The sequence below is a fragment of the Pan paniscus genome, chromosome 21 (genome assembly GCF_029289425.2).
Source record: "Pan paniscus chromosome 21, NHGRI_mPanPan1-v2.0_pri, whole genome shotgun sequence".
NCBI classification, from domain to species: Eukaryota; Metazoa; Chordata; class Mammalia; order Primates; family Hominidae; genus Pan; species Pan paniscus.
In genome coordinates, this window is record NC_073270.2 from 8,783,613 (window position 1) to 8,808,978 (window position 25,366).

Here is a 25,366-nt window from a genome sequence, read left to right on the forward strand (position 1 = left end):
TGGTATATAATTTCAGAAAAAAGTTTTTTGTGTGTTCATGCTAATATTTAGGAATCTCCTAGCATTTAGAAGGAAAAAGGGAGAGAGAAAGAGTTCTGGGAATAATAAAGCATAATAATAATAAAACATAATATAATAATCATATTTTCAGGTATTGATTCTGAATTGTTTCATTAAGTACCTCACCGTGGTTGAACAACCAAAGAGATGACGAAAAATCAACTTCAAAATTACTTTGGCTACCTAGTTCACCTCCAATTTGTAAAATGCTTGGTTTGGGAATGAATATAAAAGTCACGTGATCAGGGCTTCATGGGCATGCTCCTCATGCAGTGGACAGGGCTCCATGCTCAGAAAGGGGACTTGGGCTTAGGGTTTGATGCTCTGTGGTTATTGGCTTGAAATACTTAATAATGTTATCATTGAATTTGTGTTTTATAAGTGATGCACGATGCAACAATGGAACTTGTGCCAGGGACACTGAGAGCCTAGCATCATACATTGTTCCATCTCCTGTCACCTCCCCATGTCTGCTAAGAGAGTTCTTGGTTGCTGGCTCAGGCATTCTGCTTAGTATTTTTGCCCTGCACCCCCAGCAGGGTTCTGGGCATGGGCACAGGTAAGATCAAGGCAAGTTGTAAGGCAATACCCCAGGCACCTGGAAGGCTCTACTCTTGCCATGTGGGTATCCCCATGCCCAAGGAAGCATGACATGAAACAGCAAGTCTCCATGACAGCTTAAGAGAAAAACTGTGGAAGGAAGGAAAAGGGTTTTGTCTTGCTTTTTGAACAAGGGGCCCACATTTTAATTTGGCATAGTCCTCACACATTATGTAGCTACCCTTGCACATGGCTATCAGTGGTAAAGAATCAAAAGAGTAAAGAAAGAGAAGTAGGAGGTATAGGAGAACCAATAAGGTATGCAGAAAGGAAACGAGGAGATAATTAAGGTTCAGAAAATAAAATTAAAATTTCATATTGTTACAAAAGGACTAGATATATTCTTCCCAAAAATGCTTTATTTCTCTCTAAGAAGTAACATACATCCTAAAACATTTGGATATATTCAGACACTAAAGATGTGATTGGAAATCTACATTCAAAGAAGTATCACCAATTACCGCCACCCATTCCAATTCTATCCAGTGCTACCTTCTCAAAGTTGTGAATCAGGCATTACCAACACTTTGAACCTGAGCTTACAATTTAAGAACCACTGTTTTAAAGACATGTAAACAGAATACAGGTTAATAAACAATGAGATCATTATCTTTTCACCTTAGTGTTTGCTACCTCCAATTTTACTAAAGGATACAGCACTTTAGCCTGCCAGGGGATGACGTTGTCTAAACACATTTTCAATGTTTTCTTTTTAACAGTTAATATATTTCCAGGATGAAAGTCCATTTCTTTCTCAAAGGTTCCTAGGACACCCATTGAAAAGTCAAAAGCAATGAAATAAAAGGGATTGCTATTTTGTTGGAAAAGAACGACACCCTTTGTATTGAAGTGGGGAATTACAGACTGTGGTCACCCTCTGCACAGTGTCTCTTTGTCAAGTAATACATGCTGAAAAAAAAATAATACAGATGGGAAAATATTGTGCACTGTCAGATCTTGGAAACGGCCAAAGGATTTTTCCTCACCAATGTCTTGTCGATGACTTTCACATTCTGGCACCCTGAAAAAATAATGCACACATTTAATGTGAACTGAATGCAATAATAATCAGGCAGGTAATCGTTTTCCCAAGGAATGTAAAATTTGACAAATGTAAGGTTTATGATTCAAGGTAGGCTTGCCAAATCTTATGTGGCATGAGACCATTTTTTATTACCTAAACAGTCCTTAACACAAAATGACTGGCACATATTTTTATTAACACAAAGAGTATATTCTTTCTGCCACATTTAATAGAGAGTCAGTGACTGAAAGCTCTCTTTTAGGATATGTCTGTAGCAAATTAAAATGCATAGTGAGGATTCACAGAATGGCATTCTTCTTGTTGAGGCTCTGTCTGCAGACTGAGTACAGTGGTGAGTAGACCATTTATCTGGGGAGTTTTATCTATGGGAACAATCCAGATCATATGGATTACAGAAAATGAAACCCTCTTTACCTTCAAAAATGGGGTAGCTGATAATCAACTCACAGCCATTCTTTCTAGCTACAGGTTCTTTCTGAGTCAAATTAGAAATAGTCACTAGTAATATCTTAATGTGTATTTATTTATTTATTTATTTAGTCTTTCAGCAAATATGTATTGTTTGTGTGCCAGGCACTGCTCTAGACACTGAAAATACTGCAATCAAGACAATAAAGCCCCCTGCCTCATGTATCTTATGTTGTAAAGGGGAAACAGATAATATATAATGCATATAATTTTAAAAGGAAATTCTATGATAGATGATATATAGGAGACAATAGGTGCTATGGAAAAAGGATGAAAGAAAACTGGAAAAGAAAACTGGGAGTCGAATAGATGGGTGGAGGATAAACTGCTATTTGAAACACAGTAATCAGGATAGGCACCTTTAAGAAAGTACAATTTATGTGAACACATGAAAGATGAGAAGTTTTTCATGTAGCTGTCTGGAGGAAGAGCATCCAGGCAGAGTGAACAACCATTGCAAATACCCCAAGGCTGAAACATATCTCACATAGTCAAGGGACATCATGGAGGCAAAATGTCACATGGGTAGAATAAGTAAGGGTGACATTAATAGAAGTTGGGATCAGAAAGATGATGGGAGTCAAACCATATGAGGCCTTGTAAACCACTATAAAGACTTTGGCATTTACTCTGAGTAAACCAAAAGCCACTGGGGGTTTTCTGATCAGAAAAGTAACATGATCTCAATGAATGTTTAAAAGAACCGTTCTGGCCGCCATGATCAGAACAGACTGGGAGAGGGGAGATAGGTGAGAATAGACGTGCCCACCCACAATGTCCATGGGATGAGAGACAATGATGGCTCCAGCCAGGGCGGTGGCAGTGGAGATGACAGGGAGGTCAGATTCTGATTATATTTTGAAGATCGAGCCCCTATGAGTAAGAAGGTGTGAGAGAAAAGAAGAGTCAAGAATGACTGAAGATTTTTGTACTGAGCAACTGAAACTATGGGATTAACATGAACTGATGGAGAAACTGCAGGTGGAGCAGGTTTAACGTGGAAAGTTAGCAGCTTAGTTTTGGACAGGTAAGAGTTTGGGATGCCACTTAGATGTCCGAAGGGAGCTGTTGACTATCCAGGTAGATGTGTGTGTTCATGTGTTATGAGATGAGGAAGAATATGATGTTACAAGTACTCGTACCACCACCTCCAAGTACTCGTACTCACCAAAATATTCCTAATAAAGCTGTGAAAAACAGGTTAAGTAATTACTAGAGACTGCACATGCAGAGTTCCTCAAAGCTGTAAATATGGAGTCAACGTCAAATTTAATATACTCAAATGATCCCACACTCTTCCCTTTCAAATTCACTTCTCTCCACCAAGGACCTTGACTTAAAGATCATAAAAGAAAAGAAAGTTGTAAACAAGAATGAGTCTTACCACTCAGAGCCATGGCCAACCGGAATTCTTCCTTTAGTATCTCGAGGACATCTTGAACACCTTTCTCCCCCTAACCAAGTGAAAAGATACAGAACTATTGTGTAAATCAGTCTGACTTGTTTTATTCATTTGTTTTACTGTCAAGTTGTCTATTTTATGTATTCATTTCTTTGTCCAGTTACCTGGAAAGCTAAGCCCCAAACGATTGGTCTCCCCACAAACACAGCCTTGGCGCCAAGAGCCAGAGCTTTCAGAACATCAGTGCCTTTCCGCACACCCCCGTCCAGGAAGACTTCCACCTTCCCTTCCACAGCCTCCACAATTTCTGGCAGAACATCAATCTGGGGAAAGAAAAGTTCAATAATGTGACTCTATTAACACTGAATTGTTATTCAACTCCACCTCCAAAAACCACTGACACATCCAGCTAGGGCTTAGAGTGAAAGAAGCCAAGTAGGTTTGGGGTAAATGGTAAAATTATTTCCTCCTCAAAGAAGAGAGGTACAAATGCTAGTAACTAAAACACCAACTAAATTTGGAAATGAGCAGCTTATTTTTCTTTTAAAGTGCAAGGTTGTCTTTTTTTCTGTTTCTTATATTCAAAGATTGTCATCAAAAAATTATAAACATAAAACACTTGATCTTTCATAACTTTTTTGTTGTTTTTTTTTTTGAGAGAGGGTCTTGCTCTGTCCCCCAGGCTGGAGTGCAGTTTTGTGATCTCGGCTCACTGCAACCTCTATCTCCAGAGTTCAAGTGATTCTCCTGCCTCAGTCTCCCAAGTAGCTAGGATTACAGGTGCCCACCACCATGCCTAGTTAATTTTTGTATTTTTAGTAGAGACGGGGTTTCATCATGTTGGCCAGACTGGTCTCGAACTCCTGACCTCAAGTGATCTGCCTGCCTCAGCCTCCCAAAGTGCTGAGATTATAAAATGTATAAAAGTAAATGAAGTATTTTATTGACATAAATTATTCTGAACATTACTCATTGCAAGTCAATTGTTAAAATTCATACTCAGATAATAGTGCAAGCAGTGTGTAAAATGCAAACACAACTAATAATAAAACAACTTAGTCTCTTATTTTCTCATCCAAAATATTTTGCATCCAACCATATATTAAAGAACACTCTGTGAAAACATTTTTCTTGTTTTTAAGGAATATGACCACTTGCACCGTAAAGATCTTGGTCTTGATTGGCAGTTGGTGATGATGGACATAGGTTGGCATCAAAGTGCACTTGCCTGCAACTTAGCCTTGGCCACTTTGGCTGATAACATGTGAGCAGAGCTGGTAGAATGCCATTTCTGAGCATAGGCCTTAAGCAACCTCATGTATTCCCACTTACTTTTTTGCACCTTGTCATTTGCCATGAGAAGACCGTCCACCAGGTATTGTTTCCCCCTCATCTTTGGCCCCAGGATAAATATTCAGGAAGCAGAGCTAGCACAGCCAAGCCCAGCTGGAGCTGACAGTTGGATACCAGCCACCTAGCTAGTACCAAGCCTAGATCAGTAGACACTGGTCAATACAAACTTTCGTGGAAATCATTTATTTCAATGATTTAAATCACTGAGTTTGGGATTGTTCATTTTATAATGTCATATGGCAGTAGCTAACTAATACAATTGGCTACTTTGATGTGAATCTGCATTTGAGAATTAAAACAATTTACAAGGTGAGCTAGAGGTCGAAATCTGTAGAAATCACCCACATTCATCCCAAAATGTAAAAATCTAAATTAAGTACTGTTCCTATTTAAAATGTATGCTGAGGAAGCTGCCATACACTCAAGTCCACCTTTTCCAGAAATAATTGTGCTGAAATCACTCAGAGGTTATCCCACTTCTACCCTAAAACTTTAGAGGGTTTTATGTATGAGGCTGAAGACCAAACAGGGCTACAGATTGGAAGGAAGTGAAGGTAACACTTGGCATGTGGCCCCTAAATGTTTGGCAGGTAATGCAATTTTCCTCTTTCCCTTTTAGCTTTTCTGCCTTGCCAAACATGCTTTGGATCTATTTACATATGTCCCTTTTCCTATACATAGTCCTCTTTTTGCATTCAGGCAAGTTACATCAACATATAAATGCTACAATTTCCAAGCCATGATGCAAGCTATAATTAAGCATATTTCCCCATTTGAAACCAGAACCAAAAAAAAATACTATCTAGCTTGGGTTCAATACACATTTTCAAAGTCAGTCAAATCAAGTGTGTTTAGGTAATTTCCAATGCCAACCCCGGCCTAAAAGTAAACTAATAAAGGTACTTAAAAATGTGAATCCTGAGTTAAAAAACAGAGCCCAGATTTGTGTTTCGTGTGTCTGTGAACAACAATGTTCCATCTATTGCTAGGTGTTTCAATCCTCCCTTTTTTCTTTCAATCGCTGCAGTTTTACTAGGTGTATATTACACAAAATAATTCTGATCAAACAGATTAGATAAATAAATACAGTAGACAGACTCACTATGTTATGTCCCTGTTTATGTTTCCCTCTTTTCAGCTTTCTATACATCTGTGAGACCATTCATTTTAGCTATTTCCTTAGTGCTTCTTCGGGCAAGTAATTGTGGGTTTAACTCCACTGGAGTTAATCTCCAGGAAAATATGGTAAGATCCCTGTATACTGTTGCTCATTCATCCCTCTATTCACTGTTTTATCAAACACTTTATAAAGGACCTGGTATATTTAAGGCACTAACGTCAGGCAGAGTAAGGGATGTAGAAAGAAACCCACAGGGATCTGACTCGCAAAGAGAATCCTCTTTCTCATTTGTGTTCAAGTCACACTCTTCCAGAATGCTCCCTGCACAACTTGCTCCCCCAACCCCTCCCCCAAACACAACTTCTGCTGGCAAGGAGCTCTCACCTTTCCATCTTCCTACTGCATCGATTGTTATACTCTTGATTTCTGACATTTTAGGTATGGAAACCTTTGTTCAAATCAAAATAGTTTAAAATAAACAAAAGTAGATGGAACCAGAGGTGCTTAGTTAAATGCAAAAGAGACAGAGTCCAAGTCACTGCCCATAAATCCTCCCTTGACTGTCTACCCACCCCACCCATCACACTTCACCACGCAGCCCTAAGGGGCTTTTCCTAAGCACACTTAGAAAATCACTGGTTCATATACATTTTGCTGATTGTTTGCAACTGCAAAAATGGCTGCAATGATCTCCTCTTTATCTTCATTTCCTTGCAACATTATGGGAGAAAGGGAAAGGAAGGAGGGTTCTGTTCTGCCACCTTAGATCTGAATTGAACTTGTGATTTGCTTTCATCAGTGGAATTGAGAGAAGTGACAGGATGCCCATTCTAAGCCTAGATCTCAGGAGGCCTTGCATGCTTCCACTCACTCTCTAGGAGACCTGCCACTTCATGAGAATGCTGGAAGATGTGAGACAATGCAGAGCCATCCCTGCTGAGCTCATCCTATGACAGCCTCCTAGTAGGCCTAGTAGCTGGCCACAGACACATGTGAATGAGTCCAGCCAAGACCAGAGAAACACTGAGCAGATCTCAGCCCAAATTGCCAACCCACAAAATTGTAAAATGTAATGATGACGATTGTGGTTTAGCCAGTAAGTTTCAGAGTGGTTTGTTACACAGCAAAAGCCATCTGATACATTAAATGTTTTTCAAAGATGGAATTGCATGGACTCTTTTTACAGAAGAAAATTTAAATCCCTTTAGCACTTCACAGAACATCCTCAAGAACTTAACAACCCAAATGCTTATTCTATAAAAATGTTTTGCCATTGATAATTTTCACTGTGAAAGAAAGTCATTGTTTCTAAGCTTGAGGTAGTTTGTGTCCAGATAGCATCAAAATGAAAATGCAAAATTGAAAAAAAAATGCTCATAGGATTCAAATACTCCAGAGAATCTTAATTTGAGAAGATCTAGTGCTATGTATTTTAGAAACCAATTTGATTCCATCCTATTATTCTCTAATTACTTCAGATCCAATCTGGATCACATTATAACCATGAGGTAATAAGCATATTTTTAACACAATCTTATTTTTTAGTTTTTCTGGGGTGTAGCAGAGGCTGGCAACTCTTCTCAGAAGCAACATAATAAGATGAACTGAAGTTAAATTACTGTTCTAGGACTCCTAGTGAGAGTAAGTATTTCTCCACATAAGCAAACTCTGTGATTTATATTAGCCTGGTGCAAAAGTAATTGCAGTCTTTGCCATTAAAAGTAATGGTGAAATACTTTTGCACCAACCTAATAGAAGTGTATAATTCATATTGTTGTCCACTTTCTTTTTGTAAGCAACACAATACTGTGAAGATGTTTGGGCTTAAAAGTCTCATTGGCTTACTCACCTAGCCCTTATCCCCTGAGAAAGGTGAGACAAGACTCCCATTTCGGTGCTCTTCCCATGACATCATGCTGCCTCCATGGCTCTGACTTATGACATAACAAAATCTGCAGTATAGCAAGTTCTTCTGTGCAAGTACTGAGACCTGGACACCACAGCCTCCCCCAAGACCTTTACCGCTCACAGAAAAACCCACACACTGAGGGAACTTTGTACTTTGCGGTACACCAAATCCTTTCTCACATTTCTCTCATCATCATGAGCCTTAAATTTGCTCTAAAATGTGAGGCAAAACTCAAGCAAGTATCTCCCCTCATGTATACGACATGCAAAGAGGAGGGTTATGATTTGTTTTTTTTTGTTTTGTTTTGTTTTTGAGACAGAGTCTTGCTCTTGTTGCCCAGGCTGGAGTACAATGACACAATCTTGGCTCACTGCAACCTCCATCTCCCAGGTTCAAGTGATTCTCCTGCCTCAGCCTCCCAAGTACCTAGGATTACAGATGCCAACCACCATGCCCGGCTAATTTTTGTGTATTTAGTAGAAGCAGTGTTTCACCATGTTGACCAGACTGGTCTCGAACTCCTGACCTCAGGTGATCTGCCCGTCTTGGCCTCCCAAAGTGCTGGGATTATAGGCATGAGCCACCGTACCCAGCTGGTTATTGTCTTTTGTTTGTTTTTTAATTTTAAATTTTTATTTTATTTTCCATAAGTTATTGGGGTACAGGTGGTATTTGGTTACATGAGTAAGTTCTTAAGTAGTAATTTTTGAGATTTTGGTGCACCCATCACCTAAGCAGTATACACTGCACCATATTTGTTGTCTTTTATCCCTTGCCACCCCCTGTTCTTTCCCCCAAGTCCCCAATGTCCATTGTATCATTCTTATGCCTTTGCAACCTCATAGCTTAGCTCCCACATATCAGTGAGAACATACGATGTTTGGTTTTCCATTCCTGAGTTACTTCACTTAGAATAATAGTGTTCAATCTCATCCAGGTCACTGCAAATGCTGTTAATTCATTCCTTTTTATGGCTGAGTAATATTCCATCATATATATGTACCACGGTTTCTTTATCCACTCATTGATTGATGGGCTTTTGGGTTGGTTCCACGACTTTGTAATCGTGAATTGTGCTTCTATAAATATGTGTGTGCAAGTATCTTTTTCGAATAATGACTTATTTTCCTCTGGGTAGATAGCCAGTAGTGGGACTGCTGGATCAAATGGTAGTTCTACTTTCAGTTCTTTAAGGAATCTCCACACTGTTTTCCATAGTGGCTGTACTAGTTTACATTCCTACCTGCAGTGTAGAAATGTTCCCTGATCGCTGCATCCATCTACTGTTTTTTGATTCTTGGATTATGGCCATTCTTGCAGGAGTAAGGTGGTATCGCATTGTGGTTTTGATTTGCATTTCCCTGATCATTAGTGATGTTGAGCATTTTTTCATATGTTTGTTGGCCATTTGTATATCTTCTTTTGAGAATTGTCTATTCATGTCTTTAGTACACTTTTTGATCAGATTGTTTGTTTTTTTCTTATTTGTATGAGTTCGTTGTAGATTCTGGATATTTGTTTTTCATCAGATGTGTAGATTGTGAAGATTTTCTCCCATTCCATGGATTGTCTATTTACTCTGCTGACTTCATTTTGCTGTGCAAAAAGCTCTTTAGTTTAATTAACTCCCAGCTATTTCTCTTTGTTTCTATTGCATTTGCTTTTGGGTTCTTGGTCATGAAATCATTCCCTAAACCAATGTCTAAAAGGGTTTTTTCAATGTTATCTTACAGAATTTTTATAGTTTCAAGTCTTAGGTTCGGTTATTGTTTTTTAAAAAACAGTCTCAGGGAACAAACTCAAAAGCCCTTCTAGACGTGTCCATATTCTCTCAGCGAGAGGGAAATAAGCAACACCATTTGGCTATTTTTCCCTTAAAATCTAGTTAGATTTGATTTCAGTATATTTATATTTAATTTTTAGAAAACAATTTGGCCCGCCCACTAAGTCTACATCTCCATACACAAGTGAGTCATGAATCTGAGAAAAAGCTTTGTGCTGTGACCAACCTCTCCACCCTCCTCAGAGGAGGTCTTCACTTTCCACGTCTGTTTACCTGCAACCAACATTTAATATCACCTAGAACAGTGTGTCTCTGGGAGCAAAACTGAGTTGCAAAGAGCTGACAACTTCCAGTTTTCATTACTTTTCATCTTTTGTTTGTTTGTTTTGTTTTTTGAGACAGAGTCTCACTCCGTCGCCCAGACTTGAGTGCAGGGGCATGGATCTCGGCTCACTGCAACCTCCACCTCCCTGGTTCAAGCAATTCTCCTGCCTCAGCCTCCCAAGTAGCTGGGATTACAGGAGTGCACCACCATGCCCAGCTAATTTTTGCATTTTTAGTAGAGACGGGGTTTCACACATCGGCCAGGCTGCTCTCGAAATCCTGGCCTCAAGTGATCCACTTGCCTTGGCCTCTGAAAGTGCTGGGATTACAGGCGTGAGCCACCACTTGACTGTATAATCCTACAATATACAAAGACTTACTTGGTTCCTACCATTAGTGCTTTAGGAAAAACTCAACGCAATATGCACACCCAATATTCCCTGCCATCATTTACTCCGCCATCACAGCCACACAATTGGTCTATGAATGTCACTAAATCAACCTGCTAGTTCAGTGAAACAACAGACCACTACTAGTTGGCTAAAGTATTTGTTCTACTCTTTTTCCAGTTGTGTGGATAAATTCAAATGGTCATCCCAATTCCAACCATCTATATAATAACTACCACTGAAGGGTTCCGATAAAAGGGAAAATATTTATATAAGAATCCAGTTCTGAGAGAGGTGGTGGTCTGGAAAGTTCACCCACATTACTTAGTAGATAGATAGATAGGTAGATAGATAGTAAATATATATATATATACACATATATATATACACATATATATATTTAACAAATATATATATTACTTAGTAAATATGCATAGATATATAAAGTTTTGTTATATGATGCTAGTTACTTTGCCTGTGTAAATCACATTATGAAACATTACAGTTGAAAGGTTTAAATTTTAAAAGATGAAGAAACCAAGATAGGGAGCAGAAAGCAATTCCCTCTGTCCTTCTGCAGTTCAGGCCCTCCTTCTGTCTTTTCTTGGCTATGGTAATTTTAAAGACTACCTCATTGGCCTTTCTGCCTCTTGTCATGACAAAATCCACTTTATGAGACTCATTGCTGCCAAGCCAAGGCTCTTCTATTGCACACCCAATGACTCATAATAGTCAAGGATCTCCTTCCTTATCTATCCAGGCAGATGCATTTCCCAAAACTCTCCCACTCCCACTGAAACCGCCTTTGCAAAAATTATAACTGAGAAAAATATGTCAGTGAAAGAGATCTCGCCTAACTGACTCCATCTTGATTCTAACGGCCAAGCTTTCCTTGTTCATTGCTGAGTGTAGGCCAAACTAACTTTGGGAGAAACTTAGTTCATACTTCAATTTTGAAACAAAGATGATAACAGCCCTTTACCAAAGCAAAACCCCATTCCTGCCTAGGGACTAGGCTGCCTTTGCAGGACTAACAAATTAGTCACAAGATTAGAAATTATGGTTTAGGAGTCATGCAGCTGTAGGCTACAAGATTCTGAACCTCCCCAAATTGCTCCTGGGGATAACGTCACCATTGTAAAACCGAAAAGCAATGCTTGAGATATTTTGCAGACCCTGTACCTGGATCAGTTGGCACCACTGTCTGATAAACTGGTTCATCTGGTCTTGTGGCCTTCAACCAGGAACTGACTCAGAGCAAGAGGACAATTCGACTCTCTATGATTTTTATCTCCCACCTGACCAATCAGCACTCGCCACTTTCCAACCCCTTCCCCACCAAATTATCCTTAAAAACCCTAAAACCCAGTTTTTCAGAGAGACTGATTTTAGTAATAATAAAACTCCAATCTCCCAGTACAGCTGGCTCTGCATGAATTAAACTCTTCCTCTATTGCAATTCCCCTGTCTTGATAAATTGGCTCTGTCTATACAGTGGACAAGGAGAAACGGTTGGGCAGTTACAGCATCAGACACTGCAAACAAGATGGATTATTTAGTATTCCCTGAGCACATCTCACTCTTTCCCATTTTACTCTTAGGCTTATCACACTGCAAAGAGGGTCCACATGGGGCCAGAGCAGAAGCAAAAAATATCTGCAACATCATTGCTCCATCTACAAGAGGCTTGGCCAAATCCCCACAAGTGGACAGCACATAAGGGAACCACTTGATAGCACCCCACCAACGGCCCCCGGCCCCCATTCTGGATCATGGGTCCATAAAATCCACCCCAGGAAATGTGTCCCTCTCCATGGCTTCGGATCCATTTCTGGACCCCCAGTCTCTGATCTTAAAATCTACCCTAAGTGCCTCTGTCGGTTTTCTTGGCTTTAGGATCTTCAGGGTCTAATTGCTCTTCGATACAGTTCTATTCAGTCCCACACCTTTCAGGACAGTTTAGTTCACTTTTACATCTAGATTTTGGACTCTGATTTGCCTACTCCAGTGCATAAAAACCAAAGATGCACATTGGAATCTCCTGATAGCTTTAAAAAAATACTAGTGCCTATACACCCCTAAGCCCCAACCAGAGATTCTGATAAATAGACCTGGGGAGCAGATCAGGATTCTTTAAAGTTCCCCAGATGATTCCAATGTGCAGCCAAGGTGGTTCACAACTCAGCCAGAGTAGCCTATTTGCAGCTCACTTCCCGTTGCCCGGACCTAAGCCTTTTTTCTCCTTTTCCCAACTCTCCACCATTTCTCTGCAGCTTTTCAACCGCCACCCCACAGGAAATTCCTATTATGTCCCTCCTCCTGATTTCTTGTCTCAATTGTACTGATGATCTCAGATTCTACCACAGCCTTTGAAATCCCACAATTCTCTGTTAGCTCATGTCCTTGGACATTCATGGCATAATCCTTTCTTTCATACTCCAGTTTACATACCTATTGGTGTATCTATGAATGCCAGAATAATCCTTGCCCACAAATGACTTATTATTTAACAGAGACTTTCATAGGTTACAAATAAATGCACTGGGCTAATTAAACATAAATAAATTTTTAACTTGGGTAGTTATGTGCCACTAAACTTAAAATCCAAGATCTCACATATTTGCACGTATTTCACCTTGAGTGATTACACAAAGTACACACAGAGAGGAGGAAGACATAGAGATAGTAACACACTGATGGAAATGGGAACTCCAAAAGGAAATCTTAGCATTTGCCAAAACTCACAGTGGCTGGCACCCCATCGAGTTGTCGAGCCCCATGATTCGACACCAAGATCCCATTCAAGCCATGTTTAACAGCTTCCCTGGCATCATCACCTGGAGAGAGTAAAACAAGCACCTTAGGGAAACTGTAACTTAACAGGCAGCTTGGGTTTAGAGTCCTCCACATTCCAGTCAAATGGAGGCTGACTCCCATCTGCATACCTGGGTCAATAATCTTAGCATAAAAGTATACCCTAGGGTTAGCGCTAGAATATTAGTGGTAGTTTTCTTGGCCAAAAACAACAAAAAAAATGTTACCACTTACGGCAATTTAATTGTAAAATATACAAAAGTATCAATAGATAATACATTGACATAAAGCGTGTTTATCTTTATAAGGGTATACTCTTGCTAAATATTTTCAATTAATAAGATTATACCATTTTATCATTTAGCAAAATTATTCCTCAACAATTTGGATAGCCAAAAAAAAAAAAAAAGTAAAAATGTCAAGCACTGTAAATGTAACAGGCAGTGCACAAACCTATTTCAAAAAACAATCTTTAATAACAAGTTGTAATAGCTTTAGTAACTATTTTAAGTAATATTGTTCTATAAGTAAATATATGTTTGCTCATTGAAATGTATAAAAAATTGGCCAGGTGCAGTGGCTCACGCCTGTAATCACAGCACTTTGGGAGGCCAAGGCGGGCAGATCACGAGGTCAGGAGTTCAAGACTAGCCTGACCAACATGGTGAAACCCCATCTCTACTAAAAATACAAAAAAACAAAAACAAAAACAAAATTAACCAGGCCTCAGGCCTATTGGCAGGTGCCTGTAGTCCCAGCTACTCAGGAGGCTGAGGCAGGAGAATCGTTTGAACCTGGGAGGCAGAAGTTGCAGTGAGCCAAGATTGCACCACTGCACTCCAGCCTGGGTGACAGAGTGAAACTCCGTCTCAAAAAAAAAAAAAATTAAAATTCTATGCTACATCTCTAATCATGTTTTAAAATATATTAATTTCTGAAAGTTCAGTTTAAAAATAGATTACTGTTCTCTTAAATCTACTTGCAACATTTAAAAACATATTTTATATTCTAAACTATTATTTTTAGCATGTCCTAATAACAAACCATTTGCTAAAAGAATCATGAAAACAAAACTGGTTCTCAAGTTTAACATTCAAAATGCAATACTAAGCAAAACCAACTGGTTCAAGAGCGTAGCAAAAATCAGGTTTTGGAAATTTAAGCAAATGGGTATAGGTCGTTGGTAATCTGTAAAATTAAGCAATGGAGATAATGGGCAGACTTGACTAAGAATAATTTTAAAAGACAAGATAATTATTTTATAAATTATATGCTATCATTTTCCAAACTTTGTTTTATACAAGGCTATTTTTCAACTATTCTTATTTTTTTCAAATGATGATAGTGATATTTTTCTCCTAAAATTATAGGTATAGGAAACTGTTAAACCTATATGCTATAGACTAAATATTTATATCCTCTCAAAATTTGTATGTTGAAGCTCTGATCCCCAATGTGATGGCATTTGGAGATGGGGTCTTTGGGAGGTGATTAGGATTAGATTAGATTTCTAACTGCCTTTCTTTTCTTTTCTTTTTTCCATTTACTGTGAAACTTCAGAATATTATCAAGTTCTTCAAACTTTTCAATTATTTGATCTAACCTATTAGGTCACCTTATTCCCCACCTGGAGATAACCCCTGGAGCCCTCTGCCTTCCTGTTCCATTCTGTTGTGGCTACTCACAAGACATAATGTCTGCCTTCAGCTTTGAGTTTGCTCTTCTTCTGTCTGAATTGAATATCTTGTAGTCTGAGTATGCCCTCATTTGGTTTATATTCTCATTTGTTTGTAGTAGATTCCTTTGTTACTTTCTTAAAAAGGATCCAAGGGAGGTAAACTTACAGACCACCTAAATAGCTTCTCTTGTGTGTGAATGACAATAGGATTGGGTATAATAATCTAAATGGAAAAACCATTTTCCTCAGTCCATTGTTAAAGACATCAGTCCATTGTCTTCTAGTACCCATTGCTGATGAAAGGACTGACACCAGTTTGATTTGAATTATTTTATAAGTAAACAGTTTTATGTTTGTTTTATCTCTTTATACACATTACTTTTCTGAAATTTCATAAGGAACATGATAAGTTGTGATTTGTTTTCTCACTCTAATGACTTACATTATCAGCATTCGGAAATTGTTGGTCTTTAATAATTTCCTCTAGGCCTCTTTCTTTTACTTTTCTACCTGAAACTCCTATCAGTTGGATATTGGACATTTTAAAGTTGTCTTCATGTACATTCATATAATAATTTTTTCTTTCTATTTATCTTATTGTTCTCATTGTTGTTTTACCCTTTGGGAAATGTTATTGACTTTACTGCTCAGCCATTCAGTCATTTCAGCAATCATGTTTTTAATCTTTGAGAGCTCTTTTTTATATTCAACTTCCCCTTTTTTAAAAAAAATCAGAAGTCATTTTTCTAATCATTGGGAACTCTTCTTTATGCTCTAATTTTCTTTTCATGGCAGATTCTTCCTATTTATATATATTTTTTCAACTTTTTTGAGTATCATTTGGATTTTTTAAAATTCTTTTTCTTGTTTTATCTCTTTTTCCTGGGATAAGCTTTTCCATAGATTCATCTTGATTTTTTATGTTTTGGTGTTTCTGATATGCCTAGTGATGCTAAATTTTCCATTTATATTTAAGGAAGAAAGATTGAGGAACTGCCCTGTTTTGTAAATTAGTTTCATTCTTGCCAAGTCCTTGTCTGGAGTGGAAATTCTTTCTTGGAACTCCATGTAAGAAAATGCAGGAAATGTCAACTAAGAGGCAATTAGACTGTGAGCTCCTCAAGTGTCAGAATCAGGACAGCATCATGTCATATTGGAAATGCCACCCACCCATATTTCATCCCAGCCATTCATTAATTTCTTTAGAAAGGATCAGCTATTTTCTTATTGAGAAGTCAGTGCCAAGTGTCCATTGTTGCACAAGAAGTAGGGTGGGAGCAGGATTGCTGGCAGGCATAACAGCTTCCTATATTGATCTTCAGTCAGTCCCCTTGCGTTTCGTCTTCACTACCCTCTCTGCCATCCTTGCAGACTATATACCTACAGCCTCTCAAGCATTCTATTACATAATCTACCCCTACCTCCTCTAGGATTTCCTGAAAGCCTATCTCAAGGTACAGTTTTCTGTATGTTTTCCTGCTGTCAACAGGCTTTCAAAAGTTTCTTAAAATTTCTCTGCTATTTCTGTCCTCTATCCTCCTTTGCTTTGCTGTCATTGGTGTATAAATATTTGCATTTCTATACTTTAATTTCAATGGAGTCTTGACTTAACAAGAGAATTCATATGTACTCAGTCCATCATTTTAAACCAGAAGCCCAGTACACTTTCATCTCAAATGTATTTCATAAATGGTTCTCTAAAGATAGGGCCTCAATGGACTACCATAGAACTTTCTGTGATAATAAAAATGTTCTAGATCTGTGCACTTCCATCATACAGTACCACTAGTCATGTAGCCACTGACCAACTGATATGTGGCAGTGTGACTAAGAAACTGGAATTTTGCCTTTATTTCATTTTAATTAACTTATATAGCTGTCATATTGCACAGCTCACCTTCAATGTTTCCATGAGCTTACCTGTCCTAATAGACATAGCATGGTATTTATTTTAAAAACCTAGGTGTAGTCATAAATAACCTTATTAGACAGTATAAAATAATATTCTGAATTGGTGTGGTTTGCCCTGGTTATCTAGTTATGTACAGGATCCTGAACTTCAAGTCAAATGTAAAAAAAAACAACAACAAAAAAAAAAACACTTAAACATAGACAATGGTATTTTTTCAAACCTCGTAATTGAGCATATGTATAGCTCTCCAGTTTACATTCCTGTGTCTGCCACCATGTAGCTACAACCTGCATTATGAGAAATTAAATATTATCAATAAACAGATCCCGTACAGGAGGAAGAAGTGATTCACTGCTTAGGGTAAGTCATCAGACCACCTGGACTTAAATCCCACATCTGCTGCTCGCTTGCTGTGTAAGTGGCAAGTTTCTTAACTTCTTGGTGCATCATTGTCCTAAGCCATAAAATGAGGATAGAGATCCACATATGATTAGCTTGTGGATTAAATGAGTTGAATGTGTGTTTAGAAAGTGCCTGATACATGTTGAACACTCAGATAAATATTAACTATTATTACCATTTTCCTCTGATGGTGCAGGGAATATAAACTAAAAAGATGAGTAGGTGGAGAAAGATTTATTTGCAGGATGCGTTTGGCAACTCTATTTGGGTTCTGTTTATAACAGTTTTATCCTAGTCAAGATTACTATGATAAAGTGCCTCCCATTTGAATTAAATGTTTCTTAAGTAAAAGTCTGTTATCTGCCATCATTTCAAGTGGTTTTTATATTCTGCAGGTAGTATTGGGAATATAGGGAGAAATGACATAATGATTTGCTCAGAGGATAGGATTGTGAATTTCTAGAGAAGCAAAGACAATAAGGATAATTTATAACCAGATATAAGCCCCTTTTATTAGCTGCTTATGCAGCCTCGTCCACAGTTTTACAATTTATTTTAACACAGAGAGAAAAGCAATTTTGCCTTAATGAAAGGGCCAAAATATTCCCACTTAGCAAAATGTTCATGAATCTTGGATATTTTTATTAATTCTTAGAGTTTAAGAGTGTGGCATTCCATATTTGTGAATTTGCCATTAAGTACATTGATTGATAAACACAGTCGTCAATGGGCAGTGGCATTGTTTGCTATCTTATTAATATTTTATTTCCATATTTAATTTAAAACAAGGTATAAAAGTGAAATATAAGTACTCAAGTACTCAAAATGTAAGTACTCAAGATTTGAGCTCAGCCTTCAAACCCTTGGAGCTTTTGGCCTAGGAATCTGTTCTGACTTAGAGGAGAGTAGTAACTAAATCCCAGACACATGACAGCAATTTTAAAACACAATCCAGGAACATTAAGTGAATTTTTTTTAGAGTATCTTGAACAATGTATACAGGCATACCTTGTTTTATTGCACTTTGCTTTATAGCAATTTGCAGCTACTGAGTTTTTTAGAAATTGCAAATCACCACCTTGATCAGTTAGCAGCCATCAACATCTAGGAAAGACCCTCCACCAGCAAAAAGACTACAACTCGCTGAAGACTCAAATAATCATTAGCATTTTTTAGCAGTAAGGTATTTTTAATTAAGGTATGTACAATGCTCAAGTGGCATTGTGGCAACCCCGCATCAAGCAAGTGTATCAGCACTATTTTTCTAACAGCACGTGCTCAATTTGTATCCCTGTGTCACAGTTTGGTCATTCTCACTCTATTTCAAACTTTTTCATTGTTACATCTGTTACGGTGATCTGTGATTAGTGATCTTTGATGTTACTATTGTAATTGTTTTGGGGTGCCATGAAACATCGCCTTTAAAATGAGGAACTTAATAAATGTGTGTGTTCTGACTGCTCCACTCACTGGCCATTCGCCCATCTCTCTCCCTCTCCTCAGGCCTCCCTATTCCCTGAGAAGCAACAATATTGAAATCAGGCCAACTAATAACTCTACAATGGCTTCTAAGCGCTCAAGGAAGAGTCACATACCTCTCACTTTAAATTAAAAACCAGAAATTATTAAGCTTAGTGAGGAAGGCATGTGAAAGGCCAAGACAGGACAAAAGCTAGGCTTCTTGTGCCAAACAGCTAAGTTGTGAATGCAAACAAAAAGTTCTTAAAGGAAATTAAAGCTACTACTTTAGTGAACACAGAAATGATAAGAGAGCAAAGCAGCCTTATTGCTGATAGGGAGAAAGTTTGAGTGGTCTGGGTAGATGATCAAACCAGCCACCATTCTCCCTTAAACCAAAGCCTAATCTAGAGCAACACCCTAACTCTCTTCAATCCTATAAAGGCTGAGAGAGGTGAGGAAGCTGCAGAAAAAAAGTTTGAAGTTAGCAGAGGTTGATTCCTGAGGTTTAAAGGAAGGAGCCATCTCTATAACATAAAAGTGCAAGATGAAGCAGCTGAGGGCTGATGGAAAAGCTGCAGCAAGTTATCCAGGAGATCTAGCTAAGAAAATTGATGGAGGTGGCTACACTGAACAACATATTTTCAATGTAGATTAAACAGGCTGTATGGCATCTTCTTCCAAACAAGCCTTCCTCATACTGGAAGAAGATGCCATCTAGGACTTTCATAGCTAGAGAGGAGAAGTCTATTCATGGCTGCAAAGTATAACCCTAGGAATTATACGAAATCTACTCTGCCTGTGCTCTATAAATAAAACAACAGTCTGAATGGCAGCACATCTGTTTACAGCACGGTTTACTAAATATGTTAAGCCCACTGTCGAGACCTGCTGCTCAGAAAAAAAAAGATTTCTTTCAAAATATCACTGCTCATTGACAGTGCACCTAGTGACTCAAGAGCTCTGGTGGAAAAACACAAAAAGATTAATGTTTTTATGCCTGTTAACACAACCTCCACTCCATAGCCCATGGATCAAGGAGTAATTTTGACTTTCAAGTCTTATTAGTTAAGAAATATATTTAATAAGATTATAGCTGCTATAGTTAATGATTCCTCTGATGAATAAGAGCAAAATAAATTGAAAACTTTCTGGAAAGGATTCACCATCTAGATGCCATTAAGAACATTTGTGATTTACAGGAGGAGGTCAAAATATCAGCATTAACAGGAATTTGGAAGATGTTGATTCCAACCCTCATGGATGACTTTGAGGAGTTCAAGACTATGGTGGAGAAAGTCACTGCTGATGTGGCAGAAACAGTAAGAGAACTGAATTAGATGTGGAGCCTGAAGCTGTGACTAAATTGCTGCAATCATGAGATAAAACTTAAATGAATGAAGAGTTTCTTCTTATGGATGAGCAAAGAAAGTGGTTTCTTGGGATGGAATCAACTCCTGGTGAAGATGCTGTGAACATTGCTGAAATAACAACAAAAGATTTAGAATATTACACAAACTTCACAGATAAAGCAGTGGCAGTTTGAGAGGACTGACTCCAATGTTGAAAAAGTTGTACTGTGGGTAAAATGCTATCAAATAGCTTCTCATGGTACAGAGAAATCTTTCCTGAAAGGAAAAGTTAATCGATGCATCAAACTTCATTGTCTTATTTTAAGAAGTTACCGCAGCCACCTTAAACCTTCAGCAACCACTACCCTGATCAGTCAGCAACCATCAACACCTAGGAAAGACCCTCCACCAGCAAAAAGACTACAACTCGCTGAAGACTCAGGTGATCATTAGCGTTTTTTAGGAGTAACGTATTTTTAAATTAAGGTATATACATTGTTTTTTAGGCATAATGCTGTTGTACAAAATAGACTACAGTATAGCAAAAACATAACTTTCATATGCACTGGGAAGACAAAAAAATTATGTGACTTGCTTTATCGTGGTGGTCCAGAACTGAATCCACAATGTCTCTGAGGTATGCCTGTATATGAAGAGCTGACTAGAGAAAAGTTTCTCAGAAACACAAAGCCACAGTAGAAGTGAGACAGCCTAATTTAAATAAATTAAAAGAAAAAGAAAAGAACTCTAAAAGGCACCATGCCTTTGCTGAAAAAAGCCATTTGTTTGCTAGTGTGAGTTCTGACAAAGACCAAATTCTGTCTTAAGTACATGTTAGGAGCTTGCGTTGAAGTTCTCTAAGGGCAGTTTAACCACACACAGTAAGAGATTACATCTTCCATTCTAATTTGCATTCATTAAAATACAATTATTAAAATGGTGAGACAGTCAGATGTTTGGTCTAGATCTTCACAGTTGCTCATGATTTCATGTTCCTGAAAATATAATCTGCACTTTTCTGAAAAAGGAAAATGAAAGAGGGTGGGTGACTCTCAGTCAATCCATGTGATTTCTGCATGAGGACCTGTGAAATGGAGAAAATTGGATTTCCCAGAACTGGCCCTGCCACTGCTCCCTTCCGATCCAGATTGAGCATATGTGTTACTTGGTGCAATTGTTGTCATAGAGATGATTCTTGTTTGTTAAATAAAAGAACCAAATAGTTACAGAAAAGTAGACGATGTAAACTGTACATGTATAAATAAGTTATTTCCCTTTAAATGTCAAATGTCCCATCTCTCCTTATCTTTTTTTTTTTTGAGCTTTCTCTAATTAGATAGACTCATAGTTTTCATCAAGAAGTTCAGTAAATAAATATTTGGGCTATCTACTATGTGTAAAATGTCACAAAAATATTTAGAAACAAACCAGAAATCCATATGGATAAGAAGAAAAGAGAGGTGGTGATGATGGTGGTAGTGGTGGTCATGGTGGTCATGGTGGTGATAGGAGTGGTGGTGGTGGTAGTGGTGATACTGGTGGTGGTGTTGGAGGTGGTGGTGGTTGTCTTGGTAATGGTGGTGTTGATGGTGGTTGTGGTTATGGTGCTGGTGGTGGTGGTGGTCATAGTGGTGATGGGAGTGGTGATGGTGGTGGTGATGATAGCAGTGGTGGTGGTGGCAGTGGTGGTGGTTGTTCCTGGTAATGGTGGTGTTGATGGAGGTTGTGGCTATGGTGGTAGTGGTGGTGGTGGTGGTGGTCATGGTGGTAATGGGAGTGGTGATAATGGTGATGGGAGTGGTGATGGTGATAGCAGTGGTGTTGGGTGGCAGCAGTGCTGGTGGTTGTCCTGGTAATGGAGGTTGTGGTAGCGGTGGTGGTGGTGGTGGTGGTGGCAGTGGTCCTAGCTAAAGTGATAACAGAATGAAGATCTAGAAACCAAAATATTTTTCAACATAACGTGTGATAGTAAATCTAATTCAATTGATTTGCACATATCTTAAGGAATAAAGTTGTAGAAAATGATATACACTGGAAATCCTAGATTGAAAAGGTGGTTAAAAAATAAAATGACCTCCTTCTTTGTTCCTTATTTGAAACAATTATGGAACAAGACTAAAATTCTATTCTTCCTTAGTGTTTTAAAGCCAGATCCCCTGGGCCGTCTCTGTGATTAACTGTCTTAATTTTCTAATTTAATTATACCTTCTCAGTCCCCTCCCTGCCATTACTCTAGGTCATCTCTACAAATATCTCTTTTCTGGGCAACAACATTTCCTAAATGTCTTCCCTGACCACAATTTTGCCACCTCCATCCATTACGTTCGTTGTGCAAAGCATGATTTCTGTAAAATGCTTATATGATGAGGTTGCTTCTCTGATCAAGACACTTCAGTGGTTTTCAGCCACTTTAAAGTCTAAATTCTCTAAATGGCTTATGTGTTTTATAAATTGTTATGCATAATTGCTTTATTCTGCCAGTACTTCAGTCTGAAGTAGAGTCTATTGGCTTGATATCATGGCAAAACTCAAGCATCATCTTTCATTCTGAAAAGTGTTTTCTAACCCACTCTTACATTATTGTCCATATTCTTTTTTAAGCCATGCCCATAGATTTCTATGCAACATTTTATTGCACCCAAAATGCTTGTTTATATAACTGTCTCCTACAAGAATAGACTGTCATTTTATCCAAGGATCTAAAATTATTTTATTTCATAAAAATATTTTAGCACACAGTAGTTATGATATTTATGGAATGAATGAGTGAGTGAATAAGAGAATGGATGAATGAATAAATAAATGAATGGCACAGAACCTTCAGGTTAATATTATTTAGTCCCCACAGTTGAATGCAGCCACAGTAAGTAGCACTAGTAATCATGGATAACAACATGGATGCAAGTAAAGGAAGTGAAACCATTATTTAAAGGTGTCTGTAAACCAAACCAATACATATTCATTGAAGTATAATCCACAAAAATTTTGAACTAGGACAATGATCAGTAGGAAACAGTGAACAATTTTTGTAGAAGTACAGAATAATGTTTGAGATGATGGATATGCTAATTACCCTCATATGATTACTACACATTGTAGGTATTGAAACATCACTATATGCTCTATGCATATGTACAACTATTATATATCGATTTAAAAAACTAATTTAATTTGTTTAAGCACAGAATAAGAACATCTGGATTTAAACATATCTCCACTACTTAAATGCTGCACTGGGCTTATTTCTTTTACTTTTATAAGCTCATTTCTTCACACATAAAATTAAATAGTCAAAGTAGGTAGACCTTTATAAATAGGGACCACATGACTCAGACATGTTCAAGTAAAATCTATGAAAAAGTTTTGATTCAAAGTCATTTAATAGACATACATTAATGGACAGACTCTCATCTTAAAGTCACTTACTCAAACATTTCAGTTAAAAAAAAGTTTTTGGCAGTTATCTATATAACCATACTAAAAAAATATGTTTTCAAAGGCAAGAAAACATTTTTGTGGGTAAACACATTTACACTCCAAAATTATTATAGTCATTGGTATCTCCCTGTGGGATCTGAATACATGGGGATGCTGGAGGAAATAGTTAAGTTTCTTATTACCCATGACTTGATAATTGAGCATTTGACCATACTAGTCAGCCATTCTCTTCAGAGAGGTGATGTGGGTTTGACCACACTCAAAAACTAGTCCTAGCCATTTGTACTGGAGGGAGCACAAGAAAAAGAGTAAAAGCTCTTAAAACAAGTCTGTCTGTCATAATATCTCCTTGGGGCTTCTCTTTGGTCTGAGAGCAACTGTTGCAGCTTTCAGGTAAAGCAATGAACTCATGACGTTCTACCAAGATCTTGCCAGGCTTCATGATTCAGTAACAGCTCTGAAATAAGGCAATAGCATCCCAATTCTTTGAAAAAGCTCACTTTGTGCTTCATGAGAGTTTAGCTCTGCTTCAGAATATTACCTAAGAATGAAGAAATATTTACTCACTAACATGAAAACAGAGAATTGAGAGTTGGAATGTCTCTCTCAATTTCCATGTTAATTTTTCCTTGTTATTTTCCTTTAAGAATATTATGAATGTATCCACAAAGGATCACAAAGTCAGTATGAATTCAAGTAGAGAAATAAACGAACCTCTCAAAATGCCCTTTGCAACAATTGGCAATGACGTCAGTCTTCTCAGCCATTTGATATCTTCCCAGCTGATAGATGGGTCTATTGCTTTAGCCACATACGCAGCAAGTCCACTGTCGTCTCCAAAATTTTCCTCAGGAGAAAATGATAAAGTACTGGTTTCAAAATTTTTCATCCTAAAATAAGAAATGCATAAAATGAGAAATTTGCCAAATTAGAAATACCTTTCCAATGATTCATTAAATGAAAAATGTTACCCTTTTCAAATCAATTGGCTGTTCACTCCTCATTTATCTATAAGTCAATTGCACACATATTTTCCATATTTTGATGTAGGACTCTAGACTAAATGTGATACTCTAGTGGTCTTAATCAGTGACCTAAATTTTATTTTACATCTTAGGCTGTGTTTACACAAACAAATCTGTTTCAAGAAAAAAAAAAATGTGTTCATATTCAAACATCTCATTTTTAAGCCAGTTTATGGATATAGACAATAGAGTTGACACGATTTTCAGCCAGCAATGCAAATTAATCACAATTAAAAAAGCATTTTTATGGTGCATTATAATTTACAAAGGGTTTTGTATGCCAAAATTATCACAATTTTTCTTTAAAAGACTCTTAGAAAGTAACATTGATACTCTATGATTCCCATAGAAAATAAAAACAGAGGTACTAAATGAATTGCCTCAAATATAGAACTAGCTAATAGCAGTATTTGAGCTCCAAACTGGGTCCCTTGACTTCATTCCTAACACTATTCTCTTTGCTCAGATCTCAGTTTCCTCCTGGTTATTGCACCTGACCTCAGGAAACCTTCCAATGCCCTTGTAGAAAATTCTAGAAGAGGTTGGAACCGCAGTAACAGGTGTTAACACGACTGTCTGTTGCCCCTGTAGACTCCTTCTTGCCTGCTATTGCAGTAGTGATGGTGGTGGTGGGCATGGGAGAAGTGGGAACTGTTTCCCAGCAGATGAGTTGTCACCTCTTGCCTTTCCCTCCCCCTTTTAGTGGTTCTCTCTGAACTTCTCGGTCTGCTGACTCAAACTTCTTTAATCTTCCAGACAAGTTTGACAACGACAAGAGCTTTTCAATTATCAATACCTTCATTTCTCTGCCAGTGGTTTTTTCTTGCTCCTGGG

The 25,366-nt window shown here is 37.9% G+C and overlaps 1 protein-coding gene across 1 annotated transcript in view; it reads right to left on the reverse strand.

Annotated features, from left to right (window-relative positions):
* Nucleotides 1–1,001: 1,001 nt before the first annotated feature.
* HAO1 (hydroxyacid oxidase 1) overlaps nucleotides 1,002–25,366 on the reverse strand; it is a 57,854-nt gene continuing 33,489 nt past the window's right edge. The window contains exons 4-8 of the mRNA XM_003821359.5: nucleotides 24,222–24,397; nucleotides 13,199–13,290; nucleotides 3,740–3,898; nucleotides 3,558–3,627; nucleotides 1,002–1,681 (exon numbers count right to left, since the gene is read on the reverse strand). Of these exons, the coding sequence (XP_003821407.1) occupies nucleotides 1,611–1,681; nucleotides 3,558–3,627; nucleotides 3,740–3,898; nucleotides 13,199–13,290; nucleotides 24,222–24,397 (568 nt within the window). The 3' untranslated portion in view covers nucleotides 1,002–1,610. The remainder of the gene's footprint in view (nucleotides 1,682–3,557; nucleotides 3,628–3,739; nucleotides 3,899–13,198; nucleotides 13,291–24,221; nucleotides 24,398–25,366) is intronic.